The sequence below is a fragment of the Lagopus muta genome, chromosome Z (assembly GCF_023343835.1).
Source record: "Lagopus muta isolate bLagMut1 chromosome Z, bLagMut1 primary, whole genome shotgun sequence".
NCBI classification, from domain to species: Eukaryota; Metazoa; Chordata; class Aves; order Galliformes; family Phasianidae; genus Lagopus; species Lagopus muta.
In genome coordinates this window covers 33,951,738-33,969,586 of record NC_064472.1, presented here as the reverse complement: position 1 = coordinate 33,969,586, position 17,849 = coordinate 33,951,738, and the positions used below count along the sequence as shown (strand labels likewise).

Sequence of the window (17,849 nt, the reverse complement as noted above, 5' to 3'; positions counted from 1 at the left end):
CTGGCTGCCCAGAGAAACTGTGGATGCCCTATCCTTGGAGGCATTCAAGGCCAGGTTTGATGGGTTCCTGGGCACCTGAGCAGTTGGGAGGCGGCTCTGCCCATGGCAGGTGGGGGATGGAGCGGGTAATCTTTGAAAGTTCCTTCCAACCCAAGACATTCTATGATTCCATGACTTTTCTGACTCAAAGTATATAAAAAACTCATTAAAATCATCATGTGATAACAATGGAGAACATAATGAATTTACTTGAATGATGAAAGATGTGGTTCCACAGAAATGAGAACTGTTTAGAGCTTGGGTTGCTACAGTTTCACCTTCAGTTGCATTTTTTCTCCTATTATCTCCCATGCTGGCAACAACATCAGCAATGTTTGACTGCATTATCACCAGGCCAATCTGGCTGAAAGCAAAAGAGTGCTTTAGTCAGATTAAAGTTTATTTACTTCCTTCACTTGAAATGAGGCACCATACAAATTACCATCTTTAGTGAAGGAGTTCAGTGCACAAGGAAGCACGTGTCTGGTAGTTCAGGCTTAGCTTTTTTGTAGAGGCTGTAGAATTACATACTCTTCTGCTTACAAGCTCTTGAAAGGGCTTCAACCAGTGCAACAGATTGCCAGAGATAGAAAGCAAATTACCAGCCTCTCAAATATTTCAGAACTAAGAAAAAAGTGTTGACACAATACTCTTCAGCAAGAGCTGAGGATATTCACAGCACAGACAGAACCAATACCAATACTGGCCATGGTTCTCCAGAGACCATGGGCAGTTGGACTTAATGTATGAAAAAGGAAACCCTTCAATTGTGAGAGAAAAAAATTAACTTTCCTGATGTGTGGAAAGGACCCCCCAGAGGGAGCCACATCATCTCAGCTGTAAAGAGTTGTTTAGGCAGAGAAATGCCAAGTGGGCTTGATGAGATGGAGATCTTTCACAAAGAAGTTTCTGTAGTACCACCAGCAGAATTTGTTTTTGGCTGATCTTGTTACAAATCCCACTTCCTCCCCATTCTTTGCCACTTTCCCACATTGGAAGTAGTAATTTGATGGCTTGTGCTTTTCTTCTTGTTTTTGTGGGAAAATGCTGCTTTGGAACAACCTGATTTTCACTTCTCCATCTGTCTGGATATCTGTTGCACAGATGTTTTAGGATGCATTTGGGAGAGAAGGAAAATATATATTAAAGAGTTAACAGCATACAGGGCCTTTTATTTCTGGCTTCTTTAATCTCACTGGTGCTTTGCTTGGTGGCAAAGGGACGTATTCCCAGCTGGGTGCCAGAGGAGGGCACTGCCCAGCGCCACTGCATGTGGTTCAGGGGACTGCTTTCCCCAACCAGAAGACCCATGCCATGCTTTGCATTTCTGCTCAAGGAGAAACACACCCATGGGACCCTCCCAGCCGAATGTAATTCGCTGTGATTTGTATTTAGTGGGATAAGAGCAAGATTTTCTTTTTTTTTTTGGTAATAAAATCACTAAGTTGTATGCTATTAGTGAAAACTGATTCCTTCAGAGTTTCACTAAGTGAAGTGTTTTAACAAGCATCTACCAACCTTATAGGCTATTTCTTCAAAGAAGTAATTTATGCTTAAAAAGCCCACAAAACCAGCAGCCTACTGAATAGCGCAGGGGGAGCTCCCCATGTAGCCCAAAACAAATTACTCCTCAGCAGAACCATTAACCCATGGGTGTACAACCTTTTGGCTATCCTGGGCTACCCTGAGTGAAGAGGAGTTGTCCTGAATCTCATATATATATATACACATATTGCTTCAAAAGGAATGCATCCTATTTATTTCTACGGAAACTACAATAGCTACAAAGAGAACAATAACATTCTTCAATAGAGAAAATTGTTAGCTACAAAAAGCTATTTTTAAAAATAAGCACCCCCATTAGCTATGTATTTTTGTCAGCAATGAACAAGAGCCTGCATGCTGTGCTTGTAACTGTGTGGACCGGTGGAGGTGACCCGCTGTCACTGTCACCACTGCTGAAATGCAGAACCCACCACCTCACTGTGCTCAGATCCACTGTTTGGTGTCCATAAACATTCAGCAAGCATCAGTGAATGTCAATCGGTGCAATAATTTCTGGATGGAGGAATTCAATCACACATCTTTGCATAAGATGCACTACTATATAAGATGCCAATGTGTCAGACTGCCTCTCTGCTGCCCTCTGTCACATGCAACAAGATGCAATGGAATACTGGTGGGAAGATTCAGCCTCTACTGCCATACCACCATCTTGCCTCTGCCATTGTAGGCCAACATAATAAACAGAAGGCATTACTTTTGGAGCAGCCCTCATAAAATATATAATACAGTTGATGTACATAAGCAACAAAACTTATTTAAATTTTTATTTTTTATTTTTTATTTTAATTAAAACATTTTTAAAAAGAGGGCAACAAAATCTAGTGGGATATGTGGTCTTGTTTTTGAGAAACTAATGTATCAGCCTGGTTCAAGGTCTGTGGCTGCAATTCTCAGTGAGCTCTCAAGGAGTTTGTCAGAGTAGAACCACTACTTTTCCTGTACTTCATCCTGGAAAACAGCTGTTCACAAATGCACGTGCTCCCAAAAGTGATGATATGGATAAGATGTGGTTATGAAGCAAGGGGTATTTCTCTCTTGTTAAGAAGGGCTTATAAAAATCTGGTAAAGAAACACGATCAGATTTTTGATTACAACTTTCCACATTCAATTTGAAAATTCAGAAGTAATGTATTTAAGTCTACCGAAAATGGCATTGCAAATAAAATGAAAAATTGATAATTTTTTTCAGCCATCTTGAAAGTTCTTCTCAAATTGCTTTATCAAAATGGAAAGCACGGCTACATATTTTCTGCTGTTCACAGGACTGTGCATAGCCAACGTATCAAAATGCATAAACCTATTTGCTGTCGGTTGAGTTATCACTGCACTTTGCCCTGGTTTCAGCCCAGGTAGAGTTAATAGCACACCAAAGTTGGGGTTGTGCTGAGGGGCTAGGCCAGGCTGCTTGACAGGAAGAACTGCTGCCATGACAGGATAGGGCAAGGGTGGTCACAGAGTGAGCTGGGCTGGGCTGCATGCAGCCAACGGGCTGCAGGTTGGACATGCCTGTGTTGAACATTTCCTTGAAAGAAAAAAAAACCGGCCCTGACTCCTCACTTGGAGAGCTGGCTGTTGACAGCTTGTCTGGTTCAAGTTTCGGTTCAAGTTTTGTTTTTGTGCTTTTCCATAGTGAGTTTGCAAAGTAAGCTCAGACCTCGTGTGAGAACTAGAAATGGCAAACTGCTTTGTAGTTCAAGGAAGGTAGGAGCAGGGAGTGGTTTCCCATGCCCACGTCAACCTAATCATGTGTGCATAACTGTGCTTACTATACAGTCACTCACATCCTGCTGCAACTTAAGCAAACAGTGTTCATGTGTAGCAAGAGCACAATCCTCTGGTGCCCCTTTTCTTTTTAGCCACATGAAACTGCATATTTTTATTAATGTCTACACAAATCTAATGCGTTTCTTTGCAAAGTGCTTAAAGACTTAAGAAATGCTCTTTTTTGTTTGTTTGTTTTTGTTTTGTTTTTGTTTTTGTTTTGTTTTTGTTTTTGTTCTCTCCTAAGTGGCAAGAGGAATGTTGGCACGAAAGATAGGAAAATGTAGTGTGAAGAAGTAGCATAAAGCTTGTTCACTGTATTGGCTTGTAAGCCCCATCTGTCAGTTTCACAGACCTTATCCCTGGTTCCAGCCAGCTGAATGGCCTCTTGCTCCCCTGGCTGCAGGGCACTTGGTCAGCTGCCAGACCCACAGAGCTCTCTGGAGCTGTGCAGGTAAATGAGGGGGCAGTACTGGCTGCAGGCTGTGGGTACGGGCGAAGTGAAGTGCTGAGGAGCAATGAGTGAGGGATGGGTTGCTTATTCCCATCTGCTACAGCTCATGGACTGATGAGCATTGTAATTCACAGGAGACAGTAGGCAGAATGACTTGCACATTATACAGATTGGTAGGTTCAGAAAGGGGCATTGAAGACATTCCCATGCAATCATATGTTTCTGTGTGGCTGTAGTGTCTGCAGGTCTGCCAGCACATGCTCATCAATAGCAGTACTAAAGGCACTGCTGTAAAGTTGACAAGTGCAAGGGAAGAGCAGGTCCTACAATCATAGAATCATCGAATTTTCTGATTTGGAAGAGATCTAGAATGATCTTCTGGTCCAACCCCCCTGCAACACATAGAGCTCCATCAAGGTGTCCTGAGCCCCCTCCAGCTTGACCTTCAAAGCCGAGGATGGGTCTTCTCCCATCTCTCTGGGTAACCTGTGGGTTTTGCATTAAAAAAAAAAATGAAGTGCACTACTGAAAATGTCACGAGAGTGAAAAACATTTGATTGTAATATTTGATGGCATTGGAAGCATATATTTCAACTTTCAATCTTTCATTTTATGTCAGATACTTTCACTTCAGATAGGAAGCTCATGCTTTGCTATCATTATCTCCAACAACAGTACTTACAAGGTTTGTTTGTTTGTTTGTTTGTTTGTTTTTTGTAACTGATTAGAAGCGATTATATGCTGTGTTAGTCTTGAAGTTTCTTAAAGCATAGAGTCCTCTTATAAGAGCATAAGCTTTTGTAAGGACCAGCGGGAAGCAACTACTGGTGATGGGCTTTAAGTACAATTCATGAGTTTCTTTGTACTTGATTCTGACAATTTCTCTCCCTCTCTTCTTTTTTTTTTCATTTGAAAAAAACTCTTCTGGGCAATGATACTTCTCTAAAGCTAAAGCACTTATTAACTCTCAGCCTTGCTGCCTCTGGCATCCAAAACACATCTGATAGTTCAGTACGGGCTGTTCTAGATTTCATAAGCACAGTGGTCAAAGAGAAGGCCTGGAGTTTATGGCTTCATGGACTTTCTAGTTTCAGTCTTCAGCAGTGATCAGTGAAGAAAAGATGAGACTTCACACTGTATTTCCTTCTCAGAGGGGTAAAGGCAAAATAAAATTTACTATTGTATAGATGTCTCAATGTATGAAATTGAGAATAAGTAAATTGTATCTCAGTGAAAAAGTAGGGGAGCATAGGAACATGTAATTGAAATGTTGTGCCTTTGCTTTTCCTCTTATAAATGTAGACAAATAACACTTTAGGTAACAAATTACTGAACATAATTTCTATGATCTACCTATAGAAGTATAAGTATATATGTAAATAAGAGTCTTATAGCAAGATGTGGTGAAAAATGGTTAGGCATATGAGTAGGTCTTAGATTTGATTTTGATCAAATCTAAAAAAAATGGAAAAAGTTGGGTGGAAGTGAAAAACAATGTGGGTGAAAATGCTAACAAGCCAAAAAAATATTTGTATTCATAAATAAATACTGAGTGTGACAGTCAATACATAAGATCACTGATAAATTCATGTATATTTCTAAATGAGAGGATAAAGAAAAATGTTGATTCCTGTACTGTGGTCTGCTGATATGCAGGGCAATAGCAAGCATTTGTGATTCTGATTTTCCCATCTGCTTACACTGGTACTCTGTGTGAAAATCTGGCATTCAAACTGTTTGAAACCGAATAAATGAAGTTAACTTTGTATGAACTAGCTGAAATGATTAGTGACTCACTGACAGTTGTTAAGAAGTTAGGAGGACTTTGATGGTCCTGAAAGTCTGGAATACAGCTAGTGCTTGGCTCACCTGTTTGTTATACAGATTTAGGTTTCAGATTACATGGATACAGAAACAAATTTATTTATGAATCAGTGTTTGGGTACAGAACACATAGTATGGTGATCATTACCTTTATCTTTAATAGGATAACTTGGAAAGAGGGTGAGATGGAAGCAGTAGATAGAAATCAGTAATAATGTTGACACATGTCATTCTTAGAGCACATTGTGATTCAGTAATCTATATTTCACTAACCAAGTCGGTGTCTCTAAAAAGAAGCTGACAAGTTGTAATAGCTATTTCAAATGTTAACATCACTCCATACTTCCTCCCCTACATCTAGTACTTAAAAGCTGAAATAAAGAACACACTGAAGAGCTCTGTGAGTTATACCACACTGGTGATATAACAGTATTTCCAGTGGCAAAAATCAGGGTTCTAATCTTGCTAATATTAATAGACGAGGTATGCCAGCAGCAATACTGCTATGAAGTGGACAAGCCAAAATGTGAAGCTATTGCAAGCGGAAGCCTCAATATGAAGTGGGGATGCAAATCATTCAAGACTACTTTCCAGCTATTGGTGCTATTTATGCATTGGAGTGAGTGCCCAACTATAAGAACCAAAAAATGAGAGAGGGTGCAGATAAACTAGCTTAAGCAATGGGAAGGGAAGGCTAGAGAGTCAAAATTCTGAAAGAAGCTGAACCAGTAAGTTCCACCCTACAGGATGGAAGATAGTAGGAAAAAACATTCCAAGATTACTTCAGAAAGCTCTCCCCATGGTTTCTGTGGCTTTAAAGGAGTAGCTTAGATGTGCTTACTTTTCCACAGAACAGGAGGCTGGGAAAAGTCTCCTGTCAGGAACTTTTCAGCACTGCATTTCTCTGCTTGTTGCACAACTGTTTTTCTTTTTCAGTGAAAATTAGTAGGGAGAACAAAACTGGAAGCTTGCTTTGAAGGTTCTGAAAGCATTCAGACTTGACTAGTAACAAGAGCCATATGTATAAAAAGGGAATAATTGTTCTCTGGAGAATCTAAGCTGGTCTGCTTTTCATTTTACATCAACACCAGCTTTTCAACTTGCTTTACTCAAAATGAATGACCAATTCCCATTACAAATTCCCATTTCATTCAGTTCTGTCACTTGAAAGTCTCAGGGCTTGTCTTCGGCCTAAAATTGTATGTGTGCTTCGGTGAGGTATTATTTCGTTGCAGTGCAGGTGTCTCAACAGGTACAGCTAGGAACATCATATTGGGTAAATTCTCAGTAAATCAAAACAAATTCATTGTTCCTTTTTAGAAGATACATTATAAAGTTTGTTTGAAAACGGAGATGGAAGAATCAACTTAGTTTTCAAAACTTGTGTTTATCTTTTCTAAGAGAAAATGTCTTTGCTTTATTCCTATTCCCACCCTCCCTAACGCCCCCCAGTAATTTTGATCATGACTAGGTTTTCTTCTAAGCGTATTCCCAATGCTTCAAGAAGTTGTAAGCTCAGTTACTGAAGGCAGCAGAGATCTATAAGAAAATACTGAATATTAGGTTGTGGGGATTGCTTCACACCAGAGATTACTGAGGAGAGTTACAAAATGTCTTTGAGAGTTCCTGTGTATGAAAAATCACTTCTACTGATTTCCATGAACCTAGGACCAGCGAAGGCCATCTACTCCTAAAAGAGCTGTAGAGGTGGAAAAGAGTAAAGCAAGGGTGATGAAGAATTCAAAAAGTTCTCCAAGACTGGGTGCAGAATGTTAATGTCTGGAGACTTTTAAAAGAAATGACAACAGGGTAGCTGCTGCTGTGGAGAAAGAGGGTGATGGTGATCATATATATTTAATGTAACAGCTGTTTGCTACCACTATAATACAGGATAAGGACAGCATGCTCCTTGTTTGGCTTTTGTTTTTAAACTTAATATTAACAGCACATCAGACAGCAGTAGTTAAGTAAGTAACCTGCATTACCTGTACAAAAATTATATAAATACAAATTTGCTGGTTTGCCTTCTTGTTAGAGAAAGAAAAATTCCTTTTGTAAAATAATCCAGAAATCTTATATTATTGAGATGCTGCCAAGTCACAATTCACAGAACAAATATATGAAATCAAATTCACACTGTGCAGAGATGACACAACTGCTCTTCCGGATCCAATCACCTTGTTTATCCTGGGCACAGTTACACAGCTGCCATTCAACATGAATATAAATATGCTTTGCAATCAAACAAATGTCAGTACTTCCCTGTGCTGCTTTTTGTTAACTACTGTATTAGAAATATTCACCACATTCTTATTGTTCTTCTTGTTATTATTGTTACTATTAGTATTAAGGAAATGTCCTTCATTCCATGCATAACTATCATCCTTTAATCCTTTTTTTTATCCTTTAAAAATATCATCCTTTCCTCATGTCATATTTTAGAAAGCACTCTGTGCACAGTGAAGCAGATCCTCAATTAAAAGCAAGTGAGAATTTCTCTACTACCATAGATTTTAGAGGAACAAAATTCTGGGGAGATTTAAAAAAAAACCCAAACAAATAGTTTTATCTGGACAAAATAATGTACAATTATTAATATTGCACTTTTTATACAAGAAATCCTAATAAATATACAGAAAAGATATACATTTACATACATAGAAAGACATTCTTCTTTTTTTAAATAAAAAGTTACACTGAAGCTTAGCAACACTATTTCTTGAAGACCCATTTGTAGTGAGAGCTACCACTGACATATGTGTTCCAAAGCAACCAGAGACAGGTCAGTGTCTTGAACATGACACTGACCTGAGAACTCCAGTTTTGCTGAAAAAGCCACATCATGGAAGCTGTAACACAGCAGCACTTGAACAGCATTTCAATAATGCACCACAAGGCCTGAGCCCCACGGGGGATGAGGCACAACCAAGCCTTTAATTTAGAAATGGTCTTGAACCAAGACCTCACATCCAGACAGATCTCCTTTAGATTTTTTATGATGCTCAAACTTCCTCCTTTGCAAATCTCTTCTAATTTTAAGGCTCTATTCAGAGTAGAGAAAGGATTGTCCAGGAACTAAAAGGATGAAGCACTTCACTGGATGAATAACCACTGCAACTGACCATGGAGAAAGGTTCATAGACAGCATGCAATATGTGATGTTTGAGGCTCACTTTTTAGAAAATCTCTTTAGAGTCTAGTACCTGGGTTATAAATGTGCAGCTTTACAGCATTCATTTTGTTGTGTAACAGCCATAGAGGAGCAAATTTTTAAAATTCTCTTAGTGTTAGTCCTCTGGGGCTGATGCTGAATCTATTCTGGTCTTACTGAGTAGGAACAGCCAGCAATTTCAGAAAATATCTACTACTTTTCTGAAAGGATTGGCCATCAGGACAGAAAATATCCATGTTAGCAGAAAAGAAAAACCCAGTTCCTCAAATTTCTTATCAAAATGCCACCTGTGAAAGTTCCTTAACTCTGGGTACTGGTACTCCTACCTATTCCTAGTAAGCATTAGTAGGAATTAGGATGCGAAGCAGCTCTCGTTTCCACATCTTACCTGCCTGTGTTCTGTACAAGACAGCATTTGCAGTTTTGTGTTACAGCCTGCCTGTAGCAGATCATACTTTCTTTCCTTCTCCTAGATAATATCTGACATCATCACCTTTATGCTGAAGGCAACACTCTTTTCTCCAACCCTCTCACACAAATGCAACTTGTGAACATTTTCAGATCTCTTCTAGACTCACTCACATTACAAAACATTGCTCAACTTTCTCAGACACCAGACTTGATTCTCAAAGATTAACAAGATCTCCCACTGATCATTTGAAGGCCTGTGATGAGAAGGACATGGAAAGGAAAAAAGAAATCCAATGTTGGGTGTAACTGATAGATTTATAAAGCAGTATCATATGCTTATATACCCAAATTAGTCTAAGACAAACGTAGGGTCTGTATACTCCACTGATGAATGTCTAGTCTTTGTTTTGTTTGCCCCACCATGTATCAGACTGTTTGATTTGTTTGATTTGGTGGTTGAATGTGATGCTGTATTTTGATTTTGATCCACTTCTCCATTTATCTGATGGTGTATTCCCAAGTGTATACATGGACTATGGGGCAACCCCACTCCTCTCAGGCCCAGTGGCTTGGGATTCATTGAATCTTTGTGATTTACCCTCCATGACCATGTTTTGCTGCATTCTGTCTCCCAGATATCTAAAAGGGAAAATTTGTCATGTCCCTTTACAACAACAATTTGGTAAAGGATTTTCTTTTTCCATTTTTTCTTCTCTTTTTTCCTTTTTAAAGGGAAATAAATAAATAAAATGGAGAAAAAAAAAAAAAAAAAAAAAGAATTCCATTCTGTTTCTATTTTCTGCAGAAGTCTTTGCCTCAGTGAAGCAAAAGCTGAGATCCCCTTGTTCCTCCATTTTCATCGCATTCGCCTTCAAGCTTTTCCACAAGTCCCACAGCAGCGTGATTTGAACTGGGTGAGCTGGCAGAGTTTGAGCTGCTTCACTTTCTCACAGTACCTTGTGGTGTCTCTGCACTCCACTGCCAAAGGGGAAACAAAAAGGAGAGATGGTGATGAAGCAGTGAAAGAAAGATTTTCTCACTTGAGAGCAATTCAAAACAGTTTTAACGCTGGGAGGTCTCACTGTGAGCATGACCTTGACTTGCTGCAGACACTGAGTGGGGACTGTAAGCCACTAAAGGATCAAAGGGGAATGCAGTGGGCAGCTATGGCTTTCAGAGTGTGAGAATGGCTTTTGAAGCTGCTCCAGCACTCAGCACAGTTTGCCATCTGATGCTCTAGAGTTTCGTAACAGTTGTTAAACAGAAGATGAAGTAGTAAATGAAATTGGAAATTCATTTCAGCAGGGCAGCTCTAAAAACCTCAAGTCAGGCAGCTGGAATAGATGATCACTGAAGCTCCCTTCTAACTCTTTGTGCTTTAAGCCAGCAGGCAGCTTAGCATGACACCCACTAGCACCACTCCTCCCATTCCCAGTGAGATGGGAAAGAGAATTGGGAAAAAAACAAAGTAGAACTTGTGGGTTGAGATGAAATCTATTTACTAAGATGGAAAATGAAAATAACTGTAATGATATTATTATACATGCATACTTGCAAAACAAGTGATACACAACACACTTGTTCACCATCTGCTGAATGATGCAGACAGTCTCTGAGCAGTGGCTGTCTCTGCAGCCAACTTTCCAGTGTTTCATACTTTTTTGTATGACACCACACGGTATGGGGATATTGGCCAATTTGGGTCACTGTCCTGGTTCTGGCTCCTCCCAGCTCCTTATGCACCTCCAGCCACCTTGATAACAGGGCAGTGTGAGAAGCTCAAACAACCTGGGCTCTGTGCAGCATGGCTCAGCAACAACTAAAGCATCTGTTCTGCTGCTTCTTCTTTTTAATTATTTTTTTATTAAAAATATATATATTTTTAACTTCTCTTTTCCTCTTGCAGGCACAATTTTTGCTTGTCACCTGAAAGCAAGCAGCTTCCATGTCAACGATTCCCAGCATTAACCTACACAGTGGATTTAGACTTCTTTAAAATACAGTGAACACTGTTTCTGACTTGTATTTTTTCTCCTAGCTGTAGCATCAACAGAAAGCTAAGGTTGCATAGCCATAGTTTTAAATGGTTAGCAAGGGCATGCAACCCTGGTGTCAGCACTGCTGCCAACAAACCACAGCAGGCACCATGCCCTCCCACCAAGATGCTGAGCTTTGGACAATGTGTTTTGCATGTGTTCAAGCTAGAGGTTCTCCAGAAAGCTGAGCTGTGATGCCCAGAACTGCATTTTGGAGACATGACTCCACATGGAGGACCCAGAGGCTTCCCCCCCTCCTCACACCCACCCCTCTGCTCATAAACGTACTGTTCTCACAGGGCGTGATGTTGCAGCGCTGCCAGTTGACTGGCCGTGGTCTCCAGGAGCAGTAGTGCTCGAGCACGGGTTTGTTGGTGCGGATGTGCACACAGTCCACACGCCGGGACTGGAAGCCATAGTTTCCACAGGTAGCTGTACACACTGTCCACAAGCTGACCCTCCAATGCACGCCACAGATGTCAGTCCAGCAGTTCTGAGTGCTCAAAGGCCTGTGAGCAAAAGAGAAGGGACAAAAGTCACTTACTGCACTGTGCGAGAAGTGTGCGCCACTCCTGGCACTGTGCAAGCCCTGGGTACTGCAAGCCTTGCATGCCCCAAATATTACTTATTCTGAGCCCTGTCTTCACTGTGTGCAAGCAGAAATAGGCTTGGTGCACTGAAAAGCAATTTTCAACTGCACTCACAGGCTAGACCCTCAGATATCGTCAACTGGTATAGGACAACTGGAGTTAAACAAAAATTTGAACTGCTGGAGTGTTTGACCTAAATATCACCAGCCCATAAATGCTGCAGCAGAATGCCACTAAAAAAGGTGTAATGAATGAAGTAGCACCCGTTCAAACACATCAAAGGTTTGTTACTTTTTGATGTCTGCGATCAACAGGAGACAAAAAATGTTCTTATATAATCTCTTTTTTCCTTCAGCGCAGTCTAATGGAAAATAAGTATGTTTCTATAAAGTCAGTGGAATTTATTTGAAGAAAAATAAATGCTGTGTCATTCTTATCCAGTTAGCACTCATGTTGAATTGCGAGATAGGGAGACTGGAAGCTTTGGAAGTTCATCACTAACAGATAATGAACGCGCTCCTGCTCTCAGAGATAGCACAGTGCTTTAGTTAGGTTTTATTATGCCAGTTCTTCAATTGTTAGCCTGCTCTTGTGCGTTTTTCTAAAATTATTTTCTTAATTTTATTTTTATTTATGTATTTATTACCTCTGGAGCTGATATGAATGAAGTCTTGGCTTAAGCCTGCTGAGGTTTATGCCGCATAATTTAACAGGTTGCAGCATGACCACTTTGCTGCATAGGGAAAACCCAAAAGATGTTTGCTAAACCTCCAGGTTATTCAAAATCTCTCAAAGAACAGTGGTGTACGATATTTCTGTCCTACCTCGGTAAGGCACTGCACTGATCAGATGACACAGAAGTCCCATCTTTTGTCTGGCAAAATATCTGTCTGTGTTGTACAGCGAGTCGTGGCCCAATGCAAGGCCCATTACACTGTGAAAACAGAAAACCGCTTAATGGAAGTAAAAGTCAGTGTTCTCCTTTCATAAGACTGCTGGTGAAATAAAGTGCATACTCCCATGCAGTAACTGTGCAGCTTTCAAGAATTTCCTGCAGTTCTGCCCACTTTGGAGGTAAGCACACAATTATCATTTGTCCTACTTCACCCCCTCCAGCTATACTGAAACAGCATTTCTGTATCTGCTCTCTAGGTTCATTACCCTCTCCTCTTCAATAGTTCAATCTTAAATACATCTGTAGGGCAAATAAAATGCTCTCACATCATTAGCCAAGAGCCAGTGATCCATACAGGAAATCTCAATACATTCCTTTTACTGTGCATTTTGCAGCTTGTACTACCACAATTTATGAGCAAATTGTTAATAACAAAGAACGTATTGAACCAAAAAAATATTCCACTGGAAAAAAAAAATATTGTAGGACAAGAAAGGAAACCATGTCGAAAGCAGCATATCTGAAAGTATGTTTCAGCAATGAAGCCATCCTAATCTATTCAAGCATATCAGTTTCACACTTACTGTTTATCTCTTCTAATCTTCTCCTTCAATTAAATCACAGTTAGTTCTGGATATTAAGCATGTGTTTCTATTGTTTTAAGTTAAATCAACAGTTAGTGAACAGTTTGCTTGATGCGTATCTGGCCATTATACTCCAGAACAGACAAGGGATTTGAAGAAAGGGGCTTTAATGTGAGGAAGAAGGACGTTTTGGAAGGGGGAGGTTCATGATCTCTCCTGCATTTCATTACAAAGTGAATTCTTCTATTTTATAAGTTTCTCAGACAACATTAGAATCTTTTAGAACTGTTTTCTTGTAAACGCTCCACCAAATCTACCATAGCCATCAGATCTGACTCCTGAATACTTAAACTGAAACACATTCCATAGGTTCAAAGAGCACCTGTAGACTTAGAGAAGGCAGTATGCTATTTTCCAGACTTGTAACCTGTCTGTAACCTGTCTGGGGGCAGACCTTTCCACTGGGGACAAAAGAGGAGTCTGCAGTGGAAATCCTGTTCACACGTGGTTCTTTTGGGGACTGCTTGAAGGTACAGAGACTCAAACATGCACTGTATCAATACAAAGTTGAAAGCACTAAGCAAATTAATCGCCTTCTCAAAAGCCTGCAGAGTACAGCATGCAGACCACAGATTCTCGTCTTCTGTCACCTCTTCCTCACCCACAGAATGAATCTGTTTTCAGACTGCTAGCATGCTCCTTACCTGGCCCCAGGAGGAGGCCACCCACTCAACACAAGGCTGCCTGTTACAGTTCTGTGTGTCCACCGGGCGCTTGGACGCTTGAGCACAGGCTTCATTTGACATTGGGACAGAGTTGCCTTTTGCTGTCAGTCGTTGGCATGTCACTCGTCGCATTTGGATTCCTCCACCGCAGCTCCGTGTGCATGGAGACCACGATGTTACCATCCACCTGTGAGAGAAAGGCAAATATGCGCTAATGTGCAAATAAGTGCCCTGTCTGCAGTATCATCAGTGTCAACAGGACTTAATGTATTGGCCCAAAGTAAGCTAACAATGACTTGCATCACAGTACTGTACTCAGACCTCTGTAATAGCCATTGAAAACTGGTTGTAAGATGAAAGCTGAGAAAAGAGCACATTGTTTATTTAAGTATCTCTCTGAGGGTTCTCTGGGCCCAGAATCCACTTTTTCCTCTTAATGTTGTTTTTAAAAGCTTAGTAAATATTTTTTGTCCAGTCACAGTGGTTTGGCATGGCTGCTCTCACACCACTGCACAACAGGGGCCTTCACAACAAGTTGCAGTCACTGGCTATGGCCCATTTCCACTCTTTGGCAGGAAAAACTGTCCCTGTAAAGTTGATGGAGTAGCTCTCAGGGCACTTTGAACTCGCTGCTGGCAGAGGAGGAGCCAAGAAGTTGCTAAGGCCTGTTGGCCTGCTCTGTTATCTCCCCGACAGCTGAGATAATCCAGGAAAGCCCGAAGGCTGTACAAGGATGGAGTTGGTGTACAGAAAACAAAAAGGATATGTTTTGACTTTCCTTTTGAGCTCAGACTGTGCATTTGTCAACTCCGTATTATCAGGGGTTTAAAAAATCCAGTATAACTAATAAAAAACTTCTAATGACAGAAAATAATTACCCAAATTATTTGTCCAAACTATTATGTCCAAACGCACAAATTCTTAACACAATCTTGACAATTTATCATTAGTTGGAAGACTCACTGGACTTGGAAGGTATTGATAGGAACAGGACTGACACAACTGATTATTTGTTCCCTGAGGAGATTTATGGTTAAGTCAGCAGTCATTAAGTTTCAGGATTCCCAGCAAAAGTGTTGTATTACTGGGAGGAAGATAGTGTCCATCTCATCCTCCTATGGCAATGTTTATGATTACTTCACAAAACAGGCAATAGGTATTCTCTAGGCCTATGGAAAGGCATCCGTTACTATTCCTCAGTGTTCTGCAAGCAATTAACTCCTGTAGTTTCAGAAACAAGTATATAAACAGATAAACTTCTGACAAAGAAAATAAAGACACAACTACTATTTTCTTGCTGTTTGGTGAGGTTGAAATTGAAGTTTTCCCATCCCTCCATTGTAAAGCTCTGCTCTGCATTTCAATCAACTTCAATTTCCAAGCATATGTCTCAACATTTTTTCAGAAACTGAGACAGGAGTATGGGTCACATTACAGTTCAGGAAAGGTATAAAAGGACATAAACTATTTCCATGGAATTTACTGCCATCACTAATGCAAACTGCTGTTAATGAGTGTGTTTTATATTTCATCAAATCTCTTTTGGTTTCCTTCTTATGACTCAGCTGGCAGCTCAAAAAACAGTTGCCTGCAAAAATGGGTAGGAATATATATAGAAAAGGTAATTAAACAGAACCTTGCCATATACCCAAGACACAACCAGACTGGTAAATCTGACCGCTTAGTTCTCATCAGGTTGCTTAGCACCTCTCCTGACATCAGATTAGACTGTTTTTTAATATAAATGCCAGTCTCAAATAACTCTGCTGAATGAGAAATTGTACCAAATGTCTCTTGAGATCCTGACCACTTTGTAAGTATTTGTTTACTCAAACACACTATGTCCACTGTGAAAACAAGGGAGAGGAGAAACTGAAAAACCAGAAAAATAGAAAAAAAAAAAACCTACTTATACAAATCTCTACTAAGGAGTCACTGATTTGCAGAACTTGGGCATTTTAAACATGGTGGGAGTAGAGCACTAAACTGATTTTCAGATCAGACATCTTGGGATGTAGTCTTCTTTACACCGAAGGGTGTGAAAGGAGGAAAGTGTCAGTGTGTTCTGTGGGGTGGATGCAGCAGAAGAGGGGAAAGATGTTAACACAGTCAAAAGTCTTTCAAGCTGTTGTAACTCCACTGTGTTTACAAGTAACTGAAAAGTGAGGGATTACATGGGCAGTGAGTTACAAGGAAACCATGTCTCTAAAAGGAGGTAGAACTCAGTCTGACCCCTTCATGCCCACCAAGTCCAACGGGATTTGCAAAAGACATTTCCACTGTGCTAAGGGAACTCTCAGCTTTATAGCTGCAGCTGCAGTCCTGCTTGTTTTGATATTCAGGCAACACAGAAGCTCAGGGAAAACAATAATCCCAGAGGGGCTGCTAAGTCTAGCTTTTTGCCTGTTTTGCTGTTGGAATACAGTGGTATGAAGCCGTGTGGGACAGAAAAATCTTACGATCCTGCAGTTCTTGGGTGATCTTATGATCCTGCACTTCTTGTGTGCAGAGCTCAGAACAGGCATAACATTTACATCTAACACAGGATAAGGCTGAAATTACCCAAGAGAACTCAGATTGTACAAGTGTATGTGTTAGGGCTAGATGGGTGAGGATGCTGAGAGAGCAGGGCAATGTTTCTACAAGGCTGCTCACTATAACCTTTGAAAGGTTATGGACATTGGAGAGGTCCTGACAATTGTAGAAAGACAAATGTTTCCATTATTTAAAAAAAAAAAAAAATGCCATAAGGAAGATATAAAAGGAACTAGAAGTTAGTTGATTTTACTTTGATCCCTAAGAAAATTCTGAGGGTACCTGACTGACTACTGGGAAAGAATGACCAGACCAGAGTACAAGAAGAGGGCAGTGGAAGTCATTTACCCAGTCCACCTCAAAGCGTTTGAGACTGTCTCCCTCAGTAGTCTAACATCCAAGGTGCAGTGTTAATAGTCTGGATGAGTTGAATGGGGTGAATGATGAGGCTCATGGAGTGATGGTTTATTGACTTTACTCCACCTAAAGGGCGGTAGCAAATAGTATCCTTCTGAGTGCTCAGTGTATGTCCCTGTTAATGTTCTTGTTGGCCCACCTCTTTCAAGCTTCTCCTGATAGCAAGCTGCTCTCTTGGATATACTGAGTGTTCTCCCATGCTTGCAGAATTCACCTGCAGAATTCACATAAGTGTCATTTGTCCCCAGCTCCAGGTCACTGACTGAGATGATAAACAGGACAGGTACGGGACCCAGGCCCAGATTTGTTTCCAATGGTCCAGATTATTAATTCCAAGGCTTACCTTCTTCTGTTCATTTTTTAGTCATTGCTAAGTGAAGAGTATTTAATTTATGCTACTAAAATACAAAGATACTATGTCACTGCTTTTTCTCCAGTGAGGAACTAACCTTTAAGGGCCTAAAAATCTGCTGCTTCTTAGTAGGAGGAGGACTATAAGCACATGACTTTCTTTACATTACTACTGCAACATACAACAATATTTGAAGGCTCCATTTAGGGTGAAGTCTTTTCTTTCATGAAGCATTGCAATAAGCAGAAGGCACTGTTCCCCACCTCTTCCTGCCTAGGTAACATCAGCTGATAGTTAAGCTTATAAGTTTAAATGACTAGTGAGATGGAAATCCAGTTTTCTACCTTAGTGTAAAAATGCTGAAAAGCATTCTTGACTATTCACACTATCAGAGAAAATTCAAAAGTACCATGAAGCTGTGACCTTTGCTAATAAACAGTAGGCAACATCTCCTTCATTCTTTTCTAACCGAATTACTGCAGGGATAA

The 17,849-nt window shown here is 40.3% G+C and overlaps 1 protein-coding gene across 2 annotated transcripts in view; it reads right to left on the bottom strand.

Annotated features, from left to right (window-relative positions):
- Positions 1 to 7,628: 7,628 nt before the first annotated feature.
- ADAMTSL1 (ADAMTS like 1) overlaps positions 7,629 to 17,849 on the bottom strand; it is a 405,621-nt gene continuing 395,400 nt past the window's right edge. For both annotated transcript variants that reach the window (XM_048931906.1, XM_048931909.1), the window contains 4 exons: positions 14,037 to 14,244; positions 12,678 to 12,787; positions 11,552 to 11,772; positions 7,629 to 10,205 (listed from right to left, as the gene is read on the bottom strand). In XM_048931906.1, the coding sequence (XP_048787863.1) occupies positions 10,099 to 10,205; positions 11,552 to 11,772; positions 12,678 to 12,787; positions 14,037 to 14,244 (646 nt within the window). In that variant the 3' untranslated portion in view covers positions 7,629 to 10,098. The remainder of the gene's footprint in view (positions 10,206 to 11,551; positions 11,773 to 12,677; positions 12,788 to 14,036; positions 14,245 to 17,849) is intronic.